Source organism: Salvia hispanica, chromosome 3 (genome assembly GCF_029641045.1).
Source record: "Salvia hispanica isolate PSC_SH4W2 chromosome 3, Shi_PSC_v1, whole genome shotgun sequence".
In the NCBI taxonomy this organism is placed as follows: Eukaryota; Viridiplantae; Streptophyta; class Magnoliopsida; order Lamiales; family Lamiaceae; genus Salvia; species Salvia hispanica.
In genome coordinates, this window is record NC_142694.1 from 7,749,989 (window position 1) to 7,760,758 (window position 10,770).

Genomic DNA, 10,770 nt, shown 5'->3' on the forward strand with positions numbered 1-10,770 from the left:
ATATAGTAGTTTTTTTTCGTCACGTATTCTACTAAACAACAAAATCGAATCTTCCCAATGCAGAAGAAGTTGTAGTGTTACGCTATTTTGTGTTATGACAACACATTGTAGGCACATTATATTTGATAGAACTATTCGGCGATAAATTTGAAAAATAAAATACTCTTCAAGCTCACCATTAATTGTCCATTTTGATTTTGACACGAATTTTAAGAAATTTAAAGAAAAATAAATTAAATAAAAATAAATTTAAAAAATTAGTGAAATATGAGTCTTATGTTTATATATTAGTTTTATAATAAATTGTGAGAGTGATAAATTAGTGAAATGTGGATTTACTTATAATTTATGGTAAGAATGAAAGTGGACATTTAAGAGGTGAGTAACGACAAAAATGAATAATTAATGGGAAAGATGGGAGTAATAAATATGAAAACACATTGCTTGTACAATTTCTATTTTCTTGATAGAAATTTATAACGAACTACTGATAGTGTCAATCAAATTTATAACATAATGCATGATTCAACTGCCAAATTTAATCATAGTAACAACCAATAACCCAATTAATAAGATAACCCACCCAAAATGAAATAAAAATTCGTAAACCATAAAAAAACATTAAATGTATAAAAAAATGTAAATAGAATTTTTCTGATACATAAATAATGGTAGCAATATCCAACGGCTCCGCTGAATCGAAGCGCGCCGCCACCCAATCCATTTCGGGAAGTGGAGCCCACTTAACGGCTTTTCATGAACAGGCCGTCGGCAGCCACCGGATTTTCGCGCCGCCTACTTCCAAATCCCAGCGCCCATCATCATGCCTTGGACTAATTTACTTTATTGACCTTTCTTTTTAATTTTATTTTTGGTGGAACACCTGTTCGTTTCTTCAATCCCGTGCCAAAAGGTTAGTTAATAATTATCAAGAGATCACGCTTCTCCCATTCCAATTTTTGCACAGATGCACGCCACAAATACGGTATTGATTTACTTTTTGAGCAATGATTTTATGTGGGATCAAGGTTTCTTGATGTTTAAGGCTGGGATGTGTGTGGGTATTTGAGTTCTTGATTAGTAAAGCTGATTTTTCTCTCTTTTTTGATGATGTTTGACATGGGAGCTTCCAAGATTAGATTTTTAATTGATTTTTCGCTTGTGGAAGTGATGGGTGCTTGTGGTTATGGATGTGATAAACTGGATCTTTGAATTTATAGTTTGATAAGGTTTGAGAAGTTGCAAAAATAGAAATTCAATTAAAGTTAGGTTAAACCTAGAGTGTGTATGTGAAGCCTATTTGGAAGATACTGGAAAAGATCAAATCTTGTTCAGAATTTAATGCTTGGGAAGATGATGGATCACATAAATGGAAGTTTATCTTTTTTTGTTTAATTTTCAGTGAGAAGGCCATATTGCTTAAAAAGAGAGAAATTGTTGCTAAAGACAGTTTTTTTCTGCTGATCTGTAGCAAAGATATTCGCCGGATAATATATCAGAGTAGAATATGACTATGTATGGGCAGGATCATGATGTGAGGTGGGACGGTCCTCGCCTTATAGATGTTTGCTCTCTTTCAAATGGTTATCCAGAAACCGTTACATGTTATGCGAAGGATATGTCTTGGACCGAGTCTGTGATGGAAGGTTTATGTAATCCAGCACCCTCTTTCGAGGGAAATGGTGAACTTATTGCGCACGCGCCTCAGGAGGACTTCTCAGGTTATCCTGCTGGATATCCATCAGAGTTTTCGTCTACTGCAGATCACCATCATGGAGAGTCTAGTGCTGCTCTCGATTGGCCCGGTAGTTCAGAATGGCACTCGGGCTCTGGTATGGCAATTCTCTTTCGTATTTTAGTTTTGCTCTGTCTTCTTCATTTCAGCTTGTGTATTATCATGCGTTGGCAGGGATTGAGACGGGAGAGTTATCACATGAGGATGTTAACCATGGTTTCATGCCTGAGATGGAAGATGAACCAGCGCTTTATGATGAAATGGGAAAAAGGCTCAATCAGATGGTTCCAGTTCCTGTAAGTTCAGTCGATTTTTCTTGATCGAGGAGATAGTTTTCTTTCATGTGTACTTGTTTCTTGTGTGGCTTATTATAGTCCACCTGATTCCTTTTACTGCTAATAATGATTGATCTTGAATTTTGATACTTTCTTCGTTGCTGTTGTAGCATGTTCCTAAAATCAATGGAGAAATCCCTTCTGCAGATGAAGTTTCATCAGATCATGAAAGACTTTTGAATAGGTTTTGCTCAATTCCTCTGTTTTTTAAGCATATTAACAATATGGTGGTTAGGCATTACTACGAAGAACTTGAAATCTTGATATGTGCTGGATTGTTGAAATTTTGGTTCAAATGCATAGTTACTTCAAGAGAATATTAATTAATTAAATTTTCGATAGGAAAACTGTGAGAGGAAGAGTGATCTGTTAAAATAAATACAAACGGATAACCAAGTAATACACGAGATATAAACTGTGACTCAAAATAAATCCATTTGTCATTGGTATGCAGTTTTCACGTATAAGCAGTTTCTCAGCTGATTCAATGTAGTTCTTTCCAATCTATTTTTACATGGTTTGTTTCGTGTTTAACCTATTTTCTTGTATTTCTCCATTTGTTTTCACCAGGTTGCAGTTATACGACCTAGTCGAACTTAAAATCCTAGGAGATGGTAACTGTCAGGTTTGTTCCATGATAGTATATGATTACATAATTATTCATAATGGTTTTTGAGATTTGGAGTTGGCTTTTTTTACGGTCTGTACTACTCAGCCCTTCCCAGTCCGTGCTTATTGCATTTGTGTCTGCAGTTCCGTTCGCTGTCAGATCAAATATACCGGACACCAGAGCATCACAACTTTGTGAGAGACCAAATAGTTAATCAGGTTTGCTTGTGATTTTGGTACAACGTATTATTATTTTGCCAATCACAATTGGTAAATCAGTTTTTGCCATTGTGATGTGCCTATCCTTATTCTTATTACGTTGCCAACTGTCAGCTGAAGTCGCAGCCCGATTTGTATGCCAATTATGTCCCCATGGCTTATGACGACTACTTGAAGAAAATGAGCAAGTATAATATTACCATCTAAATCCGATAGTTTCTTTCACTTCACGAAACATCTCTCTAATCAACTTTGCATGAATACAGCAACGGGGAATGGGGAGATCATGTCACGTTGCAGGCTGCTGCAGATTGCGTATGATTTCTTATTAGTCATGTTTCTCTCCTTTTCGTGATGCTTGTATGCATTTTCTATTCTTCGAATGAATAACTACATGGATTCAACATGTTCTTTCCTCCCCGGGCATATTTGCACAAAGCACAACGCATTTAGCATTTAGGAAGTAATTCAATATATTCACACGCGCACACAATGTATTAAGCATTTAGTGAATGTGATTGAACCGGTATCTGTTGCTTCGTTGCAGTATGGCGTCAGGATCATTGTGGTTACTTCGTACAAGGATACGTGCTACATTGAGATTCTTCCACAGTTTGAGAAATCAAACAGGAGTAAGCTTGTTCAGTTGTTTGTGTTTTATATCATTAAAATTCAATAAAAAAGAAACGAACCAAAGAAAATCATTCTCGAGATATATTATGATGACTTGAAACATGATATCGTTGAATGAATGCAGTTATCTTGCTGAGCTTTTGGGCTGAAGTACACTACAATTCGATTTATCCTAGTGGAGGTAATTAAAGACCGAAGAAATTCTTCATGAACGTCGTTTTCGTGTGATTTTGTAATACATTTTTCTGTATGTAGAATCGCCTGTAGACGGTGGTAAGAAGAAGAAGAAGTCGTGGTGGAAGTGAACTTGGAATGTCGTTGGATCGGATGGTTCGAGGGATCATAGCTGGTCCATTGTTGTACATGCATGGATAAGAGATGGTATCTCTCCAATGTATATATGTATAACAATTTTGATGGCACTAGAAATGCAATTGGAATAGGTGACACTTAATTTTAGTTTCATTTGTATGACTCTCAGTGTTTATTATAATAAAAACTTTAATTTTAATTATTACTGTATATATGAAATTAGTAGTTGATTGTTTTTAAATTTATGTACCATCTCCATAGTATGTTCATTTTAAATGAACACTTCAGCTTGATTCAATTTCTGCATGAAACAAAATTCGGCCAATACCAAATTAAACAATAGTAGCAGTACTATAAATTGTAAATAATGTAAGGTGCACATAGTTCACCTACACTGAATGTGGTAAATTAGTGGAATACTTACTACTACAATTTAACTTTAAGTTTCTCTGAAACACACATCACTTTCTATTAATTTAAAAATTAATTCATCTTAAAAAGAAAGTTAAAATTATTATTTATTATTCACTTTTGTCAAAGATCTTTGATTTTAATTTCTGATTCCAAAGTTTACAATTGGCGCCGTCTTAGGAAGACTAAATTTTCAATTGACAAAAATGAACAGTTCAAGGAGGAGATACTTGCAAAGGTACACAATGACGTCGTATTATGCCTCAGAGACAAGGTCTTGAAGGAGGTGACAAAGGAGACGACTGCTGCAGGAATTCTTGAGAAGAGCCTACGAAATCATGGGCAAATAGACTCTATATAGACTTTATTATTAACAAATAGACTTATGGACTTATACAATTTCCCTGAATATAAGGGTATTTAAGGATAGTTAAAATTGCTTATTCCGCTACCTTTTGTGTATAATACTCTTAAACTTTGAGTTTCAAGAAGGAAGAAAATGCTCATATCTTTGCTGAAAAGTTTTAGGAGCAAACACATAATTGTCAACCAAGTTCACCTCGCGGATAGTAGATGTACTTGGAATAATTATCTCTTCTTATTGCAGGAATTTTGTTCTCCATTACTATTGTGCCATATTGTGCCAGATATGAACCAAAGACAATGACCTTGAAGTATTCCCATTATGGATGCACTAGTTGAGATAAAACGATCATCTTGTTTTACGGGAAGGGATCTAAATATACAAACTTTTAATATTTTCTTGTTTTTTTTTTCCAAAAAAATTATTTTTGAACCTAAATATATGAATTTTGAGTTTTTCTGATTTTTTCCGAAAAAATAATTTTCTTTGAATTGAAGCTAATGTGTTTGTCGAAAGTGTTACCATGACAAAAGGCGATGAGTATTAAAACGACATAGTTTAAATAGAAGTATGTAATTTCTGTAAATACACTAACTTTTGAGGTTTTCTAGAATTTCTCATGGATTTTGAGATTCTCGAGAAAATTCCTGACCTTTGAGATTTTCTAGAATTTTCTCAAAAATTTTGAGAATTTTTTATTCCCCCCCCCCCCCACAACAATATATTTTTTCAAACCATTTTCTAATACTTTGTTTCAAATTTAACAAGAATATTATTTTATAGTATTTATTTAAGTTTAAAGAGAATGAATTTCTTTAAATAATGATTCATCAAACAAAATTGAATCATAGTACAATTTAAATAAATAAAGCGTATGATTAAAAAACTTTTTGTGCACATAATCATGTTATATCGCAAAAGCATCAATACTTAACATATAAAATTAAAACAATCATATTCTAACCAAATGCAATTTGAAAAATAAAAATTACAAATATGTCAATTCACATTCTCTTAAAATTTGTTACTCCACAATTTTTAAGACATTAGACATAGTCCAATATAATGGAAATATTTAATCGTCTAAAAAACTAAAACTACAATTTTGAGAAGGGATAAATTATAGCAATTCATAAAATAATTTTACTTTGATTGAAATTATTTATCGGGAGGAAATCAGAAAATCTCGTAATTCATGAATTTAAATTAGAAAATATGAAAGTTCAAGAGAAAAATAAAATTGTTAAAAATGTGTGTAATTGTAGGTTAATAATATAATCCCTCCCATTAAAAATGAAATGTATTCCTTTTTAGATTGTCCAATTAAAAATGAAACGTTTCCTAAAATAGAAACAACTACTGCATCTCAACTTTTTCGTCTCTCTTATTTTACTCTTTATTCATTAATTCACAAAAACAACATTACATAAAATCTCGTGTCAATTCTTTTATAACAGTGAACTTCAAAATTGGTCACTATAAATTAGATTTACACGTTTTAGGTTCCTAAATATGAAAATACATGATCACAAATCTCTGCAAAATTAGTCATATTTCAGATCCTTCTCCATTAATTTTTACATTTACCCCTGGATTCCATATAATGCTCGGTTTCTGTAAAACTATAGTAGTAGTATAAAAACAGAATAATAATTTAAAAATCATCTTCAGTGTTATAATGTTATTTTAATAAACTAAAAGTTGATGAATTTATTGGTTATCAACAAAATACTACATGCAATACTATTATTAATTATGTATATACATTCCATATATTAGCATAATAATAATAATAATAACAATAATAATAATAATAATAATAGTAATAATAATAATAATCCAAATGTTTCATATTTAATGCAAAAAAGGGAGTATGATATTAGTTTGGCCGGAGTTGTTTATCTTGAATTTTTTTTTTCAAAATTCATGTATTTAGATTCAAAAAGTTAAAGTTTAAAAGAAAACTAAAAAAAATAAAAGTTCGTTTATTTACAGTCAAATCACACAAAAGGAAAAAAAAATACAACCTCGACGGAATTGTGAATGACATGTGTTTTAATGTGTAATTAGTAAAATAAGAGAAATGAAGACAAAAGGTGATTGAAGTAATATTAATGGATTGTAGGATCCACATTTATAAGAACGTGTAGGATTATTATTTGTTTAATTTTTTTTTATATTTTTAGAAATGATCTAACTTTAATAGGATTGGCTAGCCAATTAAACTATAAAATACTACTACTAAAACACTCATAATGTTGCACATTTCACGGCCCAATTTACTGAGTGTGACACTTCAATTGAAGGATTTTGCGGCTTGGATAAATTTTAAAATCCGACATACTTAAAATTAAAAAACAAATGAACCAATTTTAAATGTGAATTATCTATAATATCCAATTATGTATGAATTATCTACGTTTATCTTTTCCCATTTTTTTAAACTTAGAAAACGAAAAAGGCATTCGCAATTTGTGACAAGATTTGGTAGTAGGTGAATCTTTGATTCATTCTCGTGGCAGTTCTAAAACAATGAGTTGGCTCAAAACTGGTCATCTACCACTTCCACGTGGACATCTACATTTAGAAACAGGTGTCAACACCATATTTGCTTAGTCATCATCTTATCTTCCCAAAAAAATCTAAAAGATCCACCTAAGGGTTCCTTAAACATGAAAAAACATGCACTTACGTACATATAATGCCCAAAAATGTTATCATTAAATAAACATATTTTTTAAAATCACATTACACACAGTGGAACGTCACGAATGCACATACTAAAAGTATTTCTTGTGATTCCAAGATGAGTTAATTATGTCACATGTAATTTACACTTGTCCACCCCTTTCTCTCTTTGTCCTAGTTGTTCTATTCATATTCAATCCTTCACATCCATTTCTTTCTACATATTCCTTCATCTCCACCTCCACAATTTCAGTATAAGAAAAAATTGAAATAAAATTATACATATGTACATATAAGGAGTAATTTTTATTCTTGTGCCAACAAGGCTATACTAAATAACATTAATGAGATTCACCATCAGCTCATGTATGTTACGCTTCAATGAATTAGATAGTAATTAGCCTCGTAAAATATAAAATACATACACATAAATTCATGAATGAGATTGTAATTAGCCTAGTAAAATATAAAAATACATATCGCATAAATTCATGTAATCATAGAATCTTATTGTTGGTAATAATAATTATCCAAGAATTTGAAAGTCAAATGACTACACAACCACTATTGTGCTGGAAAACAAGGTAATGAGCTGGCAAAATGTCACACTTTATTTCCAGCCCATCACGAGTCCATTTAAAGCTCAAGCTCCTACTTCTTCAACACTTCTATCTATATATAAACACACATCTCTAGCCATATTTTCATGCAGAGAAAATTCAACATAAGCAATTCCAAAATTATGTCTAGGCCCCCATTTTTTTTGATGGCCATTCTCATTTTTGCCCTCCTAGTCTTGTTCGTGGGTGCCTCGAGGCCCCTAGGGTCAAAATTGGAAAATTACACAACCTTCAAACCCAAAGTTATGAAGGGGGAACATAGGCTGGGAGGCAAGCAAGTCGAAGGCTGCATGCCTAAAGGAAGGCGCCACTCTTCGGCTCCGAGTCGATACATAAACTACCAACCTCTTGAATCATGCTCGCCGCTGAATCAACGAGTTGATAAGCCTTGAGTACGTTGTCGCTTGGATGCATACTTTGTTGTATACAATATGTAAGGTTTCTTTAATGTTATCATATTGATGTTATATAGAAATCATAAGTACAACATGTATACAATCCTATAGTATAATAGTAATGTGTAGCATTCGTTATATTTTTTCCCCTTTTCTTTTAATTATTTTAAGATGTATATGTTGTTTCTTTTATCTTTTTTTTTAATGGCTTAATATTGATGCAATAATACGATAATCTCAATGAGATCGTCACACCATTAGATACTTGGATTCTATTTCTATATAACAAAATGTTGTTTGATCCCATAATTTATTTTCACAGTAGGATTATTATTTGGTATATTTATTGTTAAAGTTATAAAATAACTCGAAATATGCATTGCTGGAATGTATGTTTGAAGATGAATGGGGCTAATGGGCTGTAGTTTATTTGTAACATCGACCCGCGTCGGCCCATTAAATATTGGGTCTGAATTATAAAAAGTTTAAATATTCAGTGGAGTAATTTATTTTAGGTATTTGAGTTAAAAAAAAAAAGTAGCAACTCCCAAGTTTCGGAAATCAATTCATGACACTATTGAAGAGCTATTTTAGGCTATTACTGTGTGTACCTATGTTTAAATATAAGAAAGAATTAAATGATATGCATGTTACACAACATCTGTGAGCATCGTTAACACGTTGTTCATATTAGTATTATCTTCCTACCTCATAATTAATAAAGATAATTAAATATACATATTATATCCAACTTTATTCTCTAACAAGCGGTCTCTAATTTTAACATCGCCTTCAGTACAAATTCTTTAATGACTCGATTTTTCAGAAGGGCGAATTTACTAGTTTTCTTGTTATACACTTATATTTGGAGACCAGAAGAGTTTCAACAACTTCATTAATGAGAAGTTAGATAGATCAGATCCAAGAACAATTAAATTCACAATTAAGTTTGGAGAGAATCTAATTATCCTCTTAAACTATGTTTGGTTGTGGTCGGCAGATCCCTTACCCCATTACTTCTTATCGCACGTGAAAAAAACAAACACGCCACTCAAAATTAATAGAAGTAGCTGATTTGACTATAGAAAATACTCCTACAAAATAATTATTTCTATGTAGCTAGGGCCATTGCAAAATAAATATCATCTCCTAGCTATTTCATAAAGCTTTAGGTCTTTAACCTACCTACTTGCGCCACGCAATGGACAGCTTTGCAATGAACTAAAGTGGCCTCACTGATGAGATGAATAACTTTCTTTTACTGTTTGTCTAAGATAGATCACTTTCTATTTTTGAAGTATTTTTTTATTACAATATATACTACTAGTATGTATCACTAGTTTTTTTTTCTCTATTTTATTAGACATACTTAAATGGAGCGAAGAAATATAAAACTACTAGAATAGACATGTACTGAGAGTAAACATTTAAAAACATGAAAACAAAGGCTTGTCACCTCCGATGACTAATATTGTCCAAACATGAACAAATATATGTAGACACATTGGTTTTCCACTACAAAAAATGTCAGTTTACCGACAGAATTAGCGACGAAAAATTTTCGCTACGAATTAGCGACAAAATTACCGACGGAATTTTCCAATAAACTGACATTTTTTTGTAGTGTTCCAATAAAAATCTTCGTTAATAAAAGCATTATCTTCTAACGTATCTAATACTCCCTCCTTCGATCTCACTTTGACTTGGTACGCATTTTAAGAAATATGAATGAAAAAGTTATTGGAATGTGATCGTCCTACTTAGTTTTATGCTAAAATAGTAAAATGCGAGAAATAATTTAGGGAAATGAGAAATTTATAGAAAAATAATAATGAAAAAAATAAGATAGTTTTAAATTGTGAATATTCCAAAACGATAATGTGAGACGCTTAGTAGACGAGAAATTATAACAACAAAGGTTTGTGACCTCATATTCGTTGTCAAATATGACGCATACCAACAAAGTATAGTACTAGTAGTCTAGTACTAGTGTATAAATGCATATTACTAGTATTTAACATATAACAATAAAAGAAGAAAATATATAGTTGTACTTGTATGAGTGAAAAAGACAACAAAGTCTCATTAAATAATAGTCCTAGCTAGTATACCCGGACTTAATTGTGATCCATATTCATTAATCATAAGCTATAAATTTAGCTGTGCATATGCACACACGTCTGCATAAATCATAATACCATGAAAGAAAAAGAAGAAGAAGAGGAAAAGCGCAGATTGTGCGAGGGAGAGCCGATGAAGTCGTTGTGGCGGCGATGCGGGCGTCTGGTGGAGCAACAGAGGGCCAGATTTTACATCCTCCGCCGCTGCGTCGTCATGCTCATTTGCTGGCAAGATTGCAATGATTCTTGATCATTAATTATACTTACTTAGCCACCCCCTTCTTTTCTTTTTTCACTCACAATTTGTAGTGTTTTTTACCTACAGTGTA

At 32.1% G+C, this 10,770-nt stretch overlaps 1 protein-coding gene across 7 annotated transcripts; it reads left to right on the plus strand.

The window, feature by feature from the left end:
- Nucleotides 1-670: 670 nt before the first annotated feature.
- Nucleotides 671-4,045, plus strand: LOC125216069 (OVARIAN TUMOR DOMAIN-containing deubiquitinating enzyme 9-like). 7 transcript variants are annotated; one of them, XM_048117682.2, is made up of 11 exons: nt 671-985; nt 1,403-1,832; nt 1,910-2,031; nt 2,181-2,254; nt 2,641-2,695; nt 2,824-2,898; nt 3,013-3,086; nt 3,165-3,213; nt 3,446-3,530; nt 3,656-3,712; nt 3,787-4,045. In XM_048117682.2, the coding sequence occupies exons 2-11, from the start codon at nt 1,508-1,510 to the stop codon at nt 3,834-3,836; spliced, it is 966 nt and encodes a 321-aa protein (XP_047973639.1). In that variant the 5' UTR covers nt 671-985; nt 1,403-1,507; the 3' UTR covers nt 3,837-4,045. The 7 variants fall into 7 exon arrangements, with proteins under 7 accessions (XP_047973639.1, XP_047973640.1, XP_047973638.1 ...); XM_048117683.2 differs by having other exon boundaries at nt 1,472-1,832; XM_048117681.2 differs by having other exon boundaries at nt 671-913.
- The last annotated feature ends 6,725 nt before the right edge of the window (nt 4,046-10,770 follow it).

Excerpts from the sequence above, each read along its gene's own strand:
- LOC125216069 (XM_089069353.1), top strand. The coding sequence starts at position 1,508 with ATGACTATGTATGGGCAGGATCATGATGTGAGGTGGGACGGTCCTCGC. Across the intron at positions 2,032-2,180 it reads ATCAGATGGTTCCAGTTCCT|CATGTTCCTAAAATCAATGG; the intron begins GTAAGTTCAGTC and ends TTGCTGTTGTAG. Across the intron at positions 3,713-3,786 it reads TTCGATTTATCCTAGTGGAG|AATCGCCTGTAGACGGTGGT; the intron begins GTAATTAAAGAC and ends TTCTGTATGTAG.